This window comes from Perognathus longimembris, chromosome 3, assembly GCF_023159225.1.
Source record: "Perognathus longimembris pacificus isolate PPM17 chromosome 3, ASM2315922v1, whole genome shotgun sequence".
Taxonomy (NCBI): domain Eukaryota; kingdom Metazoa; phylum Chordata; class Mammalia; order Rodentia; family Heteromyidae; genus Perognathus; species Perognathus longimembris.
Genome location: NC_063163.1, coordinates 104,112,553 through 104,129,933, shown reverse-complemented (window position 1 = coordinate 104,129,933; position 17,381 = coordinate 104,112,553). Strand labels below are relative to the sequence as shown.

At 39.8% G+C, this 17,381-nt stretch overlaps 1 protein-coding gene across 1 annotated transcript in view; it reads left to right on the top strand.

The window, feature by feature from the left end:
• Ncapd3 (non-SMC condensin II complex subunit D3) overlaps window positions 1-17,381 on the top strand; it is a 57,878-nt gene that overhangs the window by 20,090 nt on the left and 20,407 nt on the right. Inside the window, exons 16-22 of the mRNA XM_048343638.1 lie at window positions 1,133-1,353; window positions 9,786-9,977; window positions 10,616-10,713; window positions 10,822-10,937; window positions 13,861-13,968; window positions 15,810-15,924; window positions 16,019-16,126. Coding sequence (XP_048199595.1) covers window positions 1,133-1,353; window positions 9,786-9,977; window positions 10,616-10,713; window positions 10,822-10,937; window positions 13,861-13,968; window positions 15,810-15,924; window positions 16,019-16,126 — 958 coding nt within the window. The remainder of the gene's footprint in view (window positions 1-1,132; window positions 1,354-9,785; window positions 9,978-10,615; window positions 10,714-10,821; window positions 10,938-13,860; window positions 13,969-15,809; window positions 15,925-16,018; window positions 16,127-17,381) is intronic.

The window sequence follows — 17,381 nt, the reverse complement described above, 5'->3', positions numbered from 1 at the left end:
CTAGCCTTGAGCTGAAGAGCTCAGGGACAGCACTCAAGCCCGGAGTTCAAGTCCCACAGCCAACCAAAAAAAAAAAAAAAAAAATCCTGGGGCTAGGCTGTAGCTGAGTAGTAAAGCACATGTTTTGCATGCACAAGGCCACAATTCAGTCCTGAGCCCAGATTTTTTAAAATCATTTAAAAAGGAATTCTGCATAATAATTACCTTGTTGATAAATGTTAACTTAGTGGTTAGGAACTACCAAGATAGAAATGGAGCTATGGCTCAAGTGATAAAGTGCTAGCCTTGAGCCAAAGGCTCAGGGAATAGTGCCTGGGCCCCAACTTCAAGCCCAATATTGGCACCAAAGAGAGAGAGAGAGCGAGCGAGAGAGAGCGAGAGAGAGAGAGCTAAGTAATCCACTGTGGAGTGTCAACAATGTAAGAGAAAAGAAATCTTTTTGTTACATATGATAGACTCTGCCTACTGTAAAATATTGTTAGAAACTAATGCTTAGCATTGCTAATGCCATCGATTTTATCCTGAATCTCAGAAAAATAAAATTTTTAAATTGGTTAAACTAGGAGGCCTAGGGTAATTTTTGTCAGTTAAGATATGTAGAGGATGTTGCCAAAGGAACAGATCCACTAATAATGCTATCTATAATTAACTTCTCTCAGTTAATTAGCTGTTGAAGATTTTTGAAAGGGTATTTATTTCTTTATTTCATGAGAGAAGGCTTAATACACAGCATGTTTTGACTTTCTCTGTCAGCATTTATTCTAGTTGTTCCCTGGGATAATTATTATTTGCTTGTAGTTTTGAATGACCAAAAGAGCCCTGATTACTAATAATAAAGTAGCGACTTTAATGTTTAAAATTTCCATATGTACTGGTTTGCAGTCAGCCATGTCCCCCACTCCCATGCTTTTTATTTCTACTTTCTGCTCCTTTTGTAATCATTGGCACAGTTTTGTCTTTTCCTAGTCTCGAGGATTGCTACCTGGGGATTGAAGCATGCAAAATACCACTTCACTTCTACCCATGGGCCCCATCGATATGATTGGATTTTAAATGTCCCTGGGAACAGTCATCACAGCTTTGCTGGTTTGTATCTAGCAGACCTCTGATACAGTTATTTTTCAACCCTTAGGCACAACCAAAATGTGTGTTGATCCAAAAGGCCTGGCTGGAGGGCATCATTCCAGTGGTGATAGACTCTGAGAGCACTGTGCAGGAGAAGGCCCTCGAGTGCCTGGACCAGCTCCTGCTTCAGCACATCAAGCATCCCAGCAAGTTTCATGCTGGGGATAGCAGCCAGGTGCTTGCATGGGCACTTCTTACTCTCCTTACCACAGAGAGCCAGGAACTGACGTAAGTTAACTGTATATGGCTTATGTTTCTGATGCTACTTAGTAATTTATTTCTAGTATTCAAAAAGCCATCCAAGTTATATAATATATGTGAAGACTTAATCTTGGTCTGCCTTTTTCTTATTATTTCTTCCCCTATTCACATCTTCTAGCATACTAGGCGTGACTGACTGCTTAATGGTTCTGGTGATCACTGCCATTGCTTTCTAGCTTTAGGTTGGTGTATTAATATGTAGTGCAAATGGCTGTAACTGATTGTTACAACCTGTCAGTTGTACCTTTCTCAATACTGGTTGTCATAAAAGGTGACTGCAAGTTTTGCAAGTTAAACTTTTTTTTTTTCTACGTTTTCTTAGAAAGGCGTTTCACAATACTGAATTTTTTTCTGTCTGATGACATTTACTGAATATATGCTAAGTATGGTGAGCATTGTATATTGCTATGATTTAGGATTTATGATTATACATTTTAATATGTACCATAGGATGTTACAATTAAGTGTCTGAGCTCTGCTGTCTGCTGTTTTTTTAAAAATATATTTCTTTAAAATTTGGGCATGGAGAAATTATATGATAGAAGAAATAGTAGATTTAGTGTCATAAAATAATACTATCTGGCCTTGGAAAAACACTTTTTCTTTTTTTTGTAATTTATTTATTAATTAAACACAAATTTTTTGACAAGGTGTTGTGCAAAAAGGGTACAGTTACATAGTAGGGCAGTATGTACATTTCTTGTGATATCTTACACCCTGTTTTTCTTTCCCTTCCCTAGGTCAGGTAGACATATATACAATACACAATGTACCAAGAACATATACAGTAGCCACGTGGCCGACGCCCAAGAAAATTCGCCTAGGGCTTTAAATGTAATGTCGACATTAGACGATATGTCAACGGTAGTCTTATATGAACGTACATACATAGTTTTTGAGCTATTGTATTCCACTGAGAGGTCAATTTTTGACCTTTATATGTTGAGTAGTTGTTTGGTTTTAGTTACATAATGTTGGGTCGCTGCCCCAATCCTGTGGGAAATACCATTTGACAAGCAGTTTTTGGTTTCACAGACCTGGTCTCTACTGTCTCTCCGTTACCCCTTCTTAACAGTCATATATCAGGGAGATCATGCCCCTTTGTTTTCTGTGTTCTAGGCTTGTCTCGCTCAACATTATTTGTTCAAGTTCTGACCATTTCCCTGCGAATACCAATATTTCACCATTCCTAATTGCTATGTAGTATTCCATTGTGTATAGGTACCATATTTTTTGGATCCATTCATCTGTGGAGGGGCATCTGGGTTGTTTCCATATTTTGGCTATTGTGAATTGTGCAGCGATAAACATGGAAGTACAAATGTCTTTTTGATATCTTGGGACCTGCTGTTCAGGATAGATGCCTAGGAGTGGTATGGCTGGGTCATAGGGTAGGTCTATATTGAGCTTTTTGAGAAACCTCCATACTGTTCTCCAAAGTGGTTGTACTAATTTGCACTCCCACCAACAATGGAGAAGGGTTCCTCTTTCCCCGCACCCCCTGCAGCATTTGTTGTTGCCTGAGTTCAGAGTATAGGCCATTCTAACTGGAGTGAGGTGGTATCTCAGGGTTGTTTTTATTTGCATTTCCTTTACTACCAGGGATGTTGAACATTTCCTCATATGTTTCTTTGCCATTTTTATCTCTTCTCTTGTGAAGTCTCTCTTTAGCTCCTTTGCCCATTTCCTAATTGGTTTATTGGGCTTGGAGGGGCTTAGTTTTTTGAGTTCTCTGTAGATGACAGATATTAGGCCTTTGTCTGTTGCTGTGCTGGTAAAGATCCTTTCCCATATGGTTGGCTGTCTTTCTATTTTGGTGGCTATGTCCTTAGCTGTGCAGAAAGTTTTTAATTTGTAGTAGTCCCATTTGTCGAGTCTCTCCCCTATTTGTTGTGCCCCTGGGACTCTATTCAGGAAGTTCCTTCCTGTGCCTATAAGTTCCAGTGTCTTTCCTACTCTGTCCTTCAGTAGTTTCAAGGATTCGGGTCTGATATTGAGGTCCTTGATCCATTTTGAGTTGATCTTGGTGCATGGTGATAGGCTTGGGTCTACTTTGAGTTTTCTGCATATGGCTGCCCAGTTCTCCGAGCACCAGTAGTTGAAGAGGCTATGTTTATTCCATTGTATGTCTTTAGCTCCTTTGTCGAATATCAGCTGACTGTAAGAGTGCGGTTTTATTTCTGGATCTTCAATTCTGATCCATTGGTCTTCCGGTCTGTTTTTATACCAATACCAGGCTGTTTTTGTTATGATGGCCCTATAGTAGAGCTTCAAGTCTGGTATTGTGATACCTCCTGCACTGCTTTTTTGCCTAGAATTGCTTTGGCTATTCTAGGTCTTTTGCTGTTCCATATGAATTTATGGATTGCTTTCTCTATTTCAGTGAAGAATGTGACTGGGATTTTGATAGGGATTGCATTGAATTTGTATAACAATTTGGGCAATATGGCCATTTTCACTATATTGATTCTGCCTACCCATGAGCATGGGAGGTCTTTCCATCTCCTTGTGTCTTCTTTGATTTCACTTATTAGATTTTTATAGTTCTCATTAAATAGGTCCGTCACGTCCTTGGTTAGGTTGATCCCTAGGTACTTTATTCTTTTTTTGGCTACTGTAAAGGGAATTGTTTCCATAATTTCCTTTTCTGTTTGTACATTGCTGGTGTACAGAAAAGCTGCTGACTTTAGTGGATTGATTTTTGTATCCTGCTACTTTGCCAAAATGGTTTATTAGGTGTAGGAGTTTGGGGACTGAGTTTTTTGGGTCCTTCAGATATAAGATCATGTCGTGTGTGAATAGGGATAACTTGATTTCTTCCTTGCCGATGTGGATCCCTTTGATGTCCTCCTCTTACCTTATTGCTATGGCTAGGGATTCCAGCACTATGTTGAAAAGAAGTGGGGAGAGTGGGCATCCTTGTCTTGTTCCTGTCTTTTTTCTTGCTAGCTGAGGCTCAAGCTCAGCCTGGGCACTAAGCTCCTTTCTGCTCAAGACTAGTGCTCTACCACTTGAGCCACTGCACCACTTCCACCTTTTCTGTGATTAATTTGATGTAAGAGTCTCATGGGTTTTCCTGCCCAGGCTGGCTTCAAACCACAGTCCTCAGATCTCAGCCTCGTGCATAGCAAGGATTACAGGCATAATGCCTGTAATGGAAAATCTTTTTTTGGGGGGGGGGGGGCAGTCCTGGGGCTTGGACTCAGGGCCTGAGCACTGTCCCTGGCTTCTTTTTGCTCAAGGCTAGCACTCTGCCACTTGAGCCACAGCGCCACTTCTGGCCATTTTCTGTATATGTGGTGCTGGGGAATTGAACCCAGGACCTCATGTGTACGAGACAAGCACTCTTGCCGCTAGGCCATATCCCCAGCCCTGGAAAATCTTTTTTTTTTTCTGTGCTTTAGTTTCCTCATTTTGAAGAGCAGCTAGTTGTAGTACACTTCCCCCCCCCTCCCCCCAATACTTGTGTTGTACCACTTGAGCTATAACTTTACTTCCAGTTTTGGGTCGTTAATAAGACATAAGAGAGATAGGATAAGAGATAAGAGTTCCATGGACTTCCCTGCCCAGCCTGTGATCTGTGAACTGTGATCTTTCAGCTCCCAGCCCCCTGAGTAGCTAGGAATCCAGGTGTGAGCCACTGGCACCCAGATTGATTACACCATCTTTTAAGGTCCCTTTTGGAACTCAAACTATCACTGAAGATGCATTAACTCTGTAGATATTGTCACTGGTCTAACTAAATGCTTTGCCACGTCCCAGAAGCTGCTGCTTCATAGGGAGATGTCATTGTACACACTCAGCATGTTAAAGCTTGGTAAGGTGACAAAAGGTAGTATCTATTTTTATATCTGAAGATGCTGGAGGTAGGGGTTATTTCATTTTTTCTCTATGTTTAAGCTTAGGAAAGCATGTCTAGAAAATGTGTTTATGTATGCCACTGCCTAGGTCAAGAGATAGAACACTACCTAGCACTGGGTCCAAGAATTGCCCTTACCACTCTTCCCTCATCTCCTTCCATTTAGTATCCCTCCCTCTTCCTCTGGTGTAATTACTCCTGTGATTTTAACATTACATATTACTTCCTTCTTTTCTTCAACTTTATAGAAATGAAGTTCTGTGATATGTTTTATGAATCTGGCCTCATTCGACATTATTTGAAATGTTATTATATATACAGCTTATTCATTTTCATTATGTAAATACAAACACACATAGATGTGACATTTATGACTCAGCTACAAGCAATTTATTCTACACTTGATAAATAAGTAAGTTGCTTCCAGGTTTTCACTTACATATAATGCTGCTATGAATATTTATATGCTACCCAGGGCCCTGTGCAAACTAGACAAATGCTCTGCCAATGAGATAAGCCCCTGTTTGTTCTGTTTTGAACTTTTTCTTTTTTTTTTTTTCCTGTCCTGGGGCTTGAACTCAGGGCCTGAGCACTGTCCCTGGTTTCTTTTTTGCTCAAGGCTAGCACTCCACCACTTGAACCACAGCGCCACTTCTGGCTTTTCATTTATTTTTTATTTTTTAAGAAAAATGACCATTCTTATTTTATTGTCTTTGCCTGAAATAGTTATAGATGCATGATAATTGTACATACCTTGGGGGTACACTGTGGTGTTTTGATACATTTATGTAATATATAATGTTCAAACTAAGTAACACACATTCCTTAGACATATAATGTATTTGTGGCAACATCATTCAAAATCCTCTGTCCTATTTATTCTGTTTATTCAGTTCAGATTAATCAGTTGTATTAACATTTTCTCCACATTTACTTTATCTCATGTTCCTTTTTTTATTATTATTTTTATTGTCAAACTGATGTATAGAGAGGTTCCAGTTTCATAGGTTAGGCATTGGATACTTTTCTTGTACTGTTTGTTACCTCCTCCCTCATTCCCCCTCCCCCCCTCCCTCCTTCCCTTCCCCCCCCCCACCCCCATGAGTTGTTCAGTTCATTTATACCAAACAGTTTTGCAAGTATTGCTTTTGTAGTCGTTTGTCTTTTTTACCCTGTGTCTCTCGATTTTGGTATTCCCTTTCAGTTTCCTAGTTCTAATACCAGTATACATGGTTACTTCTGGCTTTTTATGTGTATGTGGTGCTGAGGAATCAAACCCACGATTCATGTATATGAGGCAAACACTCTACCACTAGGCCATATTCCCAGCCCTTTGTGTCATTTTGTCTTACTGTGTAACTCAGATGGTTTCACTATGTAACTCAGGCTATACCTGCTTCCTCCCACGTGATGGACTTCAAGCATTACACCCAGTTTTTAGTGGTGTTTGTGATAAGTTCAGTTTATGAGTAGTTTTCTTTCTGGTTACTGTATTTTTTAGGCTTTTTTTTTTTTTGCCAGTCCTTGAACTCAGGGCCTGAGCACTGTCCCTGGCTTCTTTTTTGCTACTCCACCACTTGAGCCACAGCGCCACTTCTGGCTTTTTATGTATATGTGGTGCTGAGGAATCAAACCTAGGGCTTCATGTACACGAGGCAAGCACTCTTCCCACTCTTCCCAGCCCTGGTTACTGTATTTTTTAATAAGTGTGTTTTTGGCCAGGCCAGTGGTTTACACTTAAAATACTAGCTACTCTGAAAGTTGAGAGCCAGTCCTGGCAGACAAGTCTGTAGACTCTTACCTTTAGTTTGGAAGTGGAGAGTGGCTGACATGGTAGAGCACCAGCTGTGAGTATAAAAGCCAAGCAAGAGTGTGAGCCCTTGAGTTTAAGCCCTAGTAACAAAACCAAAAACAAAAGCAAAAAAAGAAATCTGTTCTCAGCGTAGAATTTCGTCTTATAATCTAGAAATCTGATTTGTCTTTCCTTTTCCTTTGGTGCTATGCCTTTAACTTATCTGCCACTGACTTTTGTGCATTGTACTAGTTAGGAATCAAATTTGATATTTTCTCTTTAAATAAAGATCTATTTATCTAGGAATGCTAATTGAAATGAGCAGCCTATGTGCCTGCTCTGCCATCTGTATAACAAATAGGGTGTTTGTGCTTTTAGTTCTGAGTTCTCTCTTCTGCTTTATTCCTTTCACCTATCTATTCCTTTTGGTGTGTCAGTATCACAGATACAGTACTTGTGGCTGTATAGGAATTCTACCTGTCTTCTCTCTGCCCCTTTGTAGCTCTTTAGTGTTAACTTATTTATTCATAGTCTTTATTGTATGTAAAATGTGAGTTTTTGAAAAAACAGTGGAAAAGAAGGCATCTATACTAACTGATGTAACTGTCTAAAGACTTTTATAGTAATACTTTTATTAAAAGGCATACTTGTCTAGATATGTTTTTGTTTGGTTTGGTTTTTTGTGATGGTACTGGGGCTTAAACTCAGGCCTTGGCTGTTCCTCAGCTTTTTTTTGCTTAAGGCAAGTACTCTACACAGCTTTACTTTGAGCTTTTTGTGGTTAATTGGAGATAAGAGCCTCTCAGACTTTTTCTGCACAGGCTGGCTTCAAATCATGATCCCCAGATCTCAGCCTCTTGAGTAGCTCGGATTACAGGAGTGAACCACCAGTGCCTAGCTTTGCCTAGATGTGTTATGAATTAAGTTTTGATATAGTCCCTGGTATTAGTTCTACAGCTGAACACCACATTCTGGGTAGCTTAATAGAGATATAGTCTGTCCCAGTTAGTCTGGATCTAGAATTCCAAGATCAAGATTCTAGTAGCTTTGCTCTTGAGGCCTCTCCTTGGCTTGCAGAGAGTCGCTGCCTTTCTTTGTCCTTGCAGGGTCTTTTCCTCTGTACATGCCTATCCTAGGGTCTCTGGGTATTCAAGTCTCTTAGGAGGACAGCCATCTTGGATTAGGTTGAGCCCAAATAGCCTCAAGATCACTTAATCAATTCTTCATAGGCCCACTGCAAGTATGGTCATATGCTGATGTTGTAGAAAGTAGGGTTTCATTCAACATAGGAATTTTAGAAGAACACAGTTCAATGAATAACATGCTTCTAAAGGGAAAAGATTACATCTTAGAATGGAAGTATGGCTCAAGTGGTACAGCTCCAGCCAATCATGCAACCTCAGCAAGAGCTTCTAGGTCCTGAGTTCAAGCTCTAGTGTTGACACAAAAATGAAAGGGTTATATCTTCAACACTAAGCCTAACCAGTCTTATTACCTAGCACATTACAGGGCCTCCCTTACTTGCCTAAAGAGGTTTCAGTACAACATGCCAATTTATATGTACAATGCATCTTTAAAAAAACAACAACACTATTGTAATGGTGATGAACAGGAGGGGTTACAGTTACATACATAAGGTAATGAGTACATTTCTTTTTAAACACTGTTACCCCCTCCCTCATTTTCTCCTGCTTACTACTCCTCCCTCCCCTACCTCTCTCATTGTAAAGTTCATTTCCAACATAGTGTCTAGTGATTATCATTGTTGTATTATTTCATCCTTTGTCACATTGATTCTATGATTCCCTTTCCCTTCCACAGATTAGATAAGCTTATATATAAGACAAAGGGTACAGAAAACTAAAACAGAAAGAAAAAATAAGAATAACTGCATAGAGGACATAATAAGAACCTCTTACTTAAAATTCTTAGCGTTCATTTTGATACGCTTCATTATATATGGTTCTATGTACAATGTGTCTTGAGCAGGATTACCCTTCCACCATTTTCCATATCATATGTTTGTGTAGAAATTTTTTTGTAATTTATTTATTAATTAAACAAAATTTTTTTGACAAGGTGTTGTGCAAAAAGGGTACAGTTACATAGTAGGGCAGTGTGTACATTTTTTGTGATATCTTACTGTGTAGAAATTTTGTTGGGATATAGATAGGAAGGATCAAGTTTTGTTGGTTTTATGTAGTACTGGAGTTTGAATTCAGCCACTCATGCTTGATAGGGAGATGCTCTACAAATTGAGCCATGTGCTTTTTGCTTTAATTATTTTCAGCTAGAGTCTTACTTGTTTTGTTACACAGGCTGGTTTGGACCACGACCCTCCTATTCACACTGTCCATGTAGTTGGGATGACAGACATAGGCCATTATGCCCAGCTAGTAATTGAATGAAATGGCTGTTTGCTATTTCTTTTTGCCCAGACAATCATCTAACCCCAGTCCTCCCAATTTGTGCCTCCCAAATAGCTAGGATTACACATGTGAGCCACCATGCGTGGCTGTAAAGTTTTATTCTTTGCTTTAAAGAATAAATAATTTGTAAAGATACCTTACTTTATAAAAGAAGTAAAGAAAATACCTTGTTTTGTTTTGTGTTTTGGTCAGCTGTGCTAGTAGCTAGATCTTGTGCATAGATGTTTTATGTGACAGTGGAATCCTGCAGCTGCTGAAGTTGATACCGCTTTATATACTTATACTTAACAATTCTCCTCTCCCCCCTTTTTTTCCCCAGGCGCTATTTAAATAGGGCTTTTCATATATGGTCTAAGCAGGACAAGTTCTCAGGCACGTTTATCAACAACGTGGTATCTCACACTGGCACGGAGCGCTCCGCACCTGCCTGGATGCTGCTGTCCAAGATTGCCTCCTCGTCACCCCAACTGGACCACAGGAGAATAATGCAGGCCTGGGGGACAGTCAGCAGGTTTGCATGCTCACACCATCGTTTCTCTCAGCACTGATGGTCCATGGAAGCAAAGCTCATGCCATTTGGGGACAGAGAGCTTCTGTTTAAATTTGGGCATAAAAACAAACTTGAACAGTAAAAGTCACGTGTGTGTGTGTGTGTGTGTGTGTGTGTGTGTGTGTGTGTGTGTGTGTGCCAGTAATAGGGCTTGAACTCAGAGCCTTGTGCTCTTGCTTGCCTTTTTCTAAAACTCAAGGCTGGAGCTCTGCCACTTGAGCTCCAATTCCAGCTTTTTGGTGTTTAATTGGGCATAAGAGTCTCTGGTTTATCTACCCAGGCTGACTTTGAACCAGGATCCTCAGATCTCAGCCTCCTAAGAAGCTAAAATTATGGGTATGAACCTCAGGAATTATATTTAAGAGCTGGGGCGTAATTCAGTGGTAGAGCTTGCGTTCAAACTCCAGGGTGGGAATAAAAAGGATCACTTTAAAGTGGTCAATTTACCCTCTGTTCAAGTTCATTAGACAACTAAAAGTTCCTACAGCTTAACCCCAAAGTCATAAACATCCAGTATTAATAGTTGAGAAGAAAAAGCATTTTGTTGGCAACAGGATGTTGAGTTTGGTTCTGTCGTGCCATTTCTCCTCTTTCTCTAGTCAGCAGAATCCCAATTCTAACACCTTAGGACATATATTGTGTGTCATTGGACATATTGCAAAGCATCTTCCTAAGAGCATACGGGACGAGGTAACTGGTGAGTATTCTTTGAAGAACCCTTCTTGAAAAACCATTGTTGTTCACTTTTTCTATTTGTAAGTGTTCTTAAGAAGGCAAACTTTAAGGGTCTTGACTTTCTTAATAGGTGTTATCAAGTGCAAGCTGAATGGATTTCATTGGTCTCTCGAGGGGATAAGCTCGGCTGTTGATACTTTGCAGATGCTATGTAGAGCATCTGCAAGTTCGCCCGCGGAAGAACAGGTATGTATGGCTCCTCAATCCCCTTGCCATGTTTCTTACTTGTAGTTGGCCATGTGGCTCACGTATTGAAGATTGAAGCATGTTCTGGATGAACAGTGAACTTGTAAGGCTACAAGGCTTGTGTAGGGCCTACAGGTTCTTCCCCCACAAGATTTGGCTACTAAAGATGTGCTTCCCTTAGACAGCCCGACCTTGGCTCTGGGCTTTTAGTAAGTTATACTAGCTGGCTGACATTTATTTCCTGGTTAGAATGCTGCAAGATTATCCCTCATTCGAGGAACATTTAATTCATGGCTTTTTCTCCTAATCAGAGAGTTCACTGCAGACCAGATGGCTTTTGATCTTCTGATAAATCATAATCCAGAAAGATCCCTGTCCAGTTACTGTGAGATTATATTAATCAAATGTCTCTCGGTAGTATCATGTCCCCATTAGCCTATAGCTAGTGGGTTTAAATAAACATACATATATATGGGCTTAAGTAAATACATATATATGTACATGTATATTTATATGTGTATAAGTATATATATTTAGTTATATGAATACATATTCACACATCCAAATCAAAAACTTGTAAAGCAGAGACTTGCTTTGACACCCTTAAAAGATACCCACATCAGTATCTGTAATAAATCCTCCTAACCCTGTGTCTTTGGTTTTTATCATGAGAGACTCCTAGACAGGAGTCATCAGCTTGAGAAATGGTAGTGCTGGGGCTATTTAATAACAGTTTTAGAGGTTGCTGGTTAAGTATTTGCTGGGATATACTTGTTTTCCAAAATTATTTTTTTAATCTTCATCTTACTACCTAGCTATCTTCCCTCTTCTTTTCTTGTGTTTCTATAAGAAAGTCTCTTTATATGTCACATTGTCTACTTATAATAACAGATCAGATATAGTAATGTATTATAACTTTCTTGCTTACAACTTAAATGTCAGAATGTACTTAGCTTTAAAAAAGAAACTTTAGCTGTTTTTTTTTTTATGTAAATGGTGGCTAGTGTCTTCCTAGTGTCTGCCTTTCAGCACTTCCATTAGTAAAAGGAGTACTTGTGTTCTTTTTCTAACCTTTTATCTCAGGACCTAAGAAACTGCATGAACAGGTTTTAAATAAGAAGCATTTAAAGAGGCATACTTTCATAGACAAAGGTTCTGTGTTGAGTCTAGTAAGAATAAGGAGAATGAAGTGGGGAAAACTGGGGAAGCAGGCAGTTTTGAAGCTGTGACCTAAACAGAGTGGGTCCCACCAACTTTCCTGTGGCCGAGCTGGGACTTAAAGGTCTCTGATACCTTCTCAGTATTCTTTCCACCAGCACTAGCTGGAAAAAGAATTTATCTCTGTGGTAGGCTGTCAGGACCGTAAGTTATTCACTACCTGCGGATGCATAGTCATGAGAACAGTATGCTAGATTGTTACTAGAGCCTGGAAGGAAGCTGGAAGCAGGATGAACTTTGGCCAACACCACCTCTCCCGACGCCACCTCGTGATAGGCAATGGAATGACACCCTGATTTCCACAAAATTGTATATTGTTTTAAATTGGTATTAGTTTGTTTCCTCTAAACTTACTTCTCTTTTCCTTTTCTCTGTAAATGAATATTTTGTACATTACCAAATTTAAGAAATTACCCCCAAAATAAATGATGAATACAAAGTTCAACAACAGGACATATAGAAAAAACTTTTAAGTCTTTGGACATTTTTGTTATCTATAAGTTTGGTATGGGTTAGTGATCTTTAATGGCCACCATTAAAATCTAGAAGAGTTCTTGGAATGTTTTAATAGAAATAGTATCTAAGGGAAGAAGAGTGATAGTACTGTTCTTTGCGTGGTTAAATCTAAATTGACAACTTTTATAATTCAGTCTCAGAAATAGGTGTGTGGATAAAATGGACTTAGATGAGAACAGTTCAGTGAGGTGGTTACCAAGCAAGTTGTATGAGGATCTACTGAGGATCTAACAGAGGGTTCAGCATGGGGAGGGGAAAAATTATGTGGGACAGGCTACTTAGCTATGTTTATAATATGAAGAATTTTCACGTAAAAGAATTGTGTGTGCATATATATATATATATACATATATATATATATTCCTATATCCGGAGGTCCCAATTGTACCAGTACGTAGGAATTATAAAGAGCCAAACTTGGCCAACAGAAGCCTCTTGCTGAGGTTCACCTAAAATGAAGGGACTCACTCAGCACATATCCCCAGTCACATTGTGGGTTCATGAGAATCTGAGCCATCAGTGACAGGAGCCTCTATGTAGAGTGAATCTCGGGCTTGGTTTTGACGGCTTTCTCATGCTCTGATTCAGAGTTGTTATTCAGACCACACCAAGTTCTGGTCCTCAGCTTTGATGCAAATTAGCCTACATCTCTTCACCAGCTAAAGCCTCTGGATTTCAGGAACTCTCTTAGTCAACTGTGGTGGTTTAGATGTGCCCTCTATTAAAATCTTAGGTGCAGTTTTTTGTTTTTTTTTCTCTACAGAAGTGGAAGTGTGGCTCAAGTAGTAGAGCAGCAGCCCTGTGCAAAAAAAGCCAAGTTAGAGTGTGAGGCCCTGAGTTCAAGCCCCCCAAACTGTAACAAAAAATAAAAGAAGAAGATGGTTTTGAAACATCCTAGGCTATGTCAGAAACAAAACAAAACATTTTGTTTATAGTGGTTTTCTTATAGTTTGGCAAACACTGGTGGGTGCCATGTTGTGATGACACACCGCCGTCTGAAAGTGTCCCTGAGTGGGTTCCCATGGACAGTTGACTAAGATTGGGTTGTGTTGTTGACCAAATGAGGGGAGAGGAGAGCTGCATGGGAGGGTTGGGCCTTTCATGCACTTGAAGATTCTAGAGGGTATGAGGACCTAGTGTCCCAGGAGCTGCATGGGCCACTTCAGAACTGACCTGAGACTTGCCACAGGAGCTGATGAAGCAGGTGTGCAGGGATGTGCTCTCCACCTGTGAGCACCACCTCTCCAACATCCTTCTGAAGGAGGATGGCGCCACCACTGTGGAGGAAGACCTGTTGGTAAGCAAATGCTTTTCCTCTCCACTCCTTTCTCTTCATTTCAATAGGATATTTTCTTTTCTTTTTCTTTTCTATTTGTCAATTATCATAGGGCTTGAACTCAGGGCCTGGCACTGCCCCTGAGATGTTCTTTTGCTCAAGGTTTATGTTCTACCACTTTGAGCCACAGCTCCACTTCTGTTTTTTAGTGGGTTAATTACATCATGTCTTCTTAGCTATTTGAACATTGAACTATGGAACTGGGAATTAGGGCTAAGCAGTTGGAATGTGTCCAGTAAAAGGAACAAATTGACAATCTAAAACATGAATGTCCCTAGGAATGCCTGGCTAGCCGACATGGCACTTTAGAAACCGTTTCAGTGTCAGAGTCTATGAGCCAGGACATGTGAAGCAAAAGCTTTTGACAAACAGGCTGTGTGATGGTCATTTTGCTTCTAAGAAAGCACTAAGAGCTGCTGTTTGAATTACCTGGTTTGAACAACAAATTAGCCAGACTTGACTGTCTCACTTGTTTAAATGAGTACAGAACCTTTATTTCTTTTTTTTAATTTTAAACCCAAGACTGGACTCAAACTCTATCTGATGCTTGCTTTTGCTCATTGGCTGGTGCTTTACCACCTGAGTCACACCTCCAAATCCTAATGGGTTGGCTCGTTCATTCTGTTGTTTTTTTTTTTTTAAAGAGCACTTCTTTTCTATGTTCAGTTTCTACTTTTCCAGCTTAAGCTTTAGTGATTATAGACAAAGTTTAGAGTTATTACCAAGAAAACAATCATACCGAGGCAGACTCAGTAGTAAATATTATCGTTGTGAGAGTCTGAATGCCTTAGATAATAAGGCCATGGTATGTAGCACAGACTTGGCCCAGGATTTGAGTGAGTCTTGCGTTTCTCAGTTTCTTATTAGGCTGGGTGTGGTATTCCATGCCTATAATCCCTGCACTCAGGAGGCTAAGGCAGGAAGATCAGGAGTTCCAGGAACATAGAAGTATTCACCAGAGCTGATGTAAACAAAGCCAAAGAGTTAAAAATAATGTAAACATTCACCAGTTGTGGATAATGAGCAAAATTAAGATGGCATCCTTTGTTTTTCAGTGGCAGACTTAATGTAGTCATCAAACATATTTATTCTATATGCTAGCATAAAAGGATGCTCATTGTTCAAAGTAATAATTGAAGTAACATCATTAGTAAGTATATAATAAAGGTAAAGATAAAGCATGTGATTATAGAAAAACAAAAGCTGCATAAAAATAATAATGAGGGATTGGAGGTGTGGCTCATTTGGTAGAGTGCCAGCCAATGATCAGAAGCAGCCGCAGGTGCCAAGTTTGAGTCCTGGTCCTGGACCTAGAAGAAAAAGAAAAGAGAAAAATAGTAATGATGTGTTAATCTAGACATGGTAATCCCAGCATTTGGAAGGCGGAGGCAGAAGGATCACAGGTTTGAGGCCAGCTTGGGCCAGATAGCAAGACCCAGTCTCAAATAACATCATCAAAAAACATAATAATGATATCCTTAGAGGTGGGATTATAGATAAATAAATCTTTCATAGTTTACCCAAGATAACCTTTTCACCTTTCATCACAACCAAATTATTAACTTTTATACCCAATTACTCACACAGAGATGTCTGGATTTAGATGATAAAACTATATGGCCACTCTAATTTTGAGTAGGCTTCATTAAGAAATGACTGAACTTTTCTACTGATATCTATTTTTCTGAAATAAGATGAAGTCTTGTCACCAAAGAACAAACAAACTTCATTGACATGTTGTTACTCACTGCAGCTCATTTTCCTTCTGCCTCCTTTTCACTGCAAAACCATGGTCTTTGCAGGTGAAATACATTTTTACCCTGGGAGACGTCGCTCAGCTGTGTCCATCCAGAGTGGAGAAGAGAATCTTTCTTCTGGTTCAGTCCATCCTGGCCTCTTCCACTGACGGAGATCATTGTAAGGCATCCAAAGTTACCTTCTGCACTGCGCGGTCTTGGGGCTGCATTGGCTGCCAATGCATTGTCCAGTAAACCCTTTCTCTTCCCTGCAGTGCCAGCATCGCAAGGTACCAGTGATGCCCCACCTGCACAGCCAGTCTCTAAGGCCAGAGGCTCGGTCATGCCCTCCGTGATCAGGGCGCATGCCATCATCACCTTAGGTAAGGATACCTACCATGTGGGTGGAAATGGGACTGTGCTGTCTGCTTCCACATGTGGCTTTTGCCTCTGTGTGTTTGTGTGTGTGTGTGTGTGTATGTGTGTGTACGTGTACGCTGATATCAGGGCCATACTCATGGCTGTTGCTCTATCACTTGAGCCACACCTGTAGTGTGGCATTTTGCTGGTTAATTGGAGAGAGAGAATCTCGCAAACTTTTCTACACAGGCTGGCTTCGAATCTCAATCCTCAGATCTCAATTTCTTGTGTAGGATTGTAGACATGACCCATTGACACTCCAGGAGCTTTTGTCTTTAATTTAAGTTCATGCACTGCACCGTGCTGCATGCTCCTAACGTTATACCTGCTCTGGCTCTTCTGCTGTGAAGTAATTTCCCTGGGATCCCAGCTCTGCGACCTTAGTACTGCTCAGAGTCCTCAGGCAGTAACTAAGCAAGACTGACACTCAGAACCATTCCGTATCGAGCTTCTGTTCTTAGGTTGTGTTAATTTACTACAGCTATACCTTTTCCTGTCTTTTTTTTTTCAACAACAATATTTACATGATAGCACCACAAAGTCTGTTTATCTAGAACTGTATTCCAAGTGCTACCCTGAGTTCTAGAAATGGAAAAATGAATTTGAAGTTCAGTTCATAAAAGGAAATGGTTTATTTCATACTTTCCAGAGTTGGCAGAAGAGCCTTAAGCATATTTGTACATGAACTCAAATAGTTGCTAGGAAAATACTGACCTCTGTGCTATAATCTGAGTTTTTTTTCTCTCATTATGACTGTGTTATTTTGTGGTAGATAAAAGTTATGCATTTTTTGTGATATTGATTTCTTTAAAAATGTGCAAGAAATGCAAACAAGAGCAAAATCCCCAGGCCACCAGACAAACACACAAACCAATAAAATTTAGCAACCTTTCTCTAATTAGGAAGAAGAAACAAAGTAAACTTGCTGACATTTTTTTCCTCCCTACTTCACTCACATTGCAAATTCATTAGGTATTTTGGATATATGTATAATGGAACATGAACCATCAGCTTTTATAGGTCATTTTCTAGGTATATTGGTAGCTGCAAATTTCAAATGTTGACTTACTAAAAAAGAAGATCATTTTAGTCACGTAGATAGAGTAACATCCCAAAGCATATATCTCCTTCAACCACTGATGGGATTCTGTTTTCCCTTAAGGTACTTTGAACTTTCTGATACTTAGATGGTTTTGTCTATCTTTCAGCTTTTGTTGC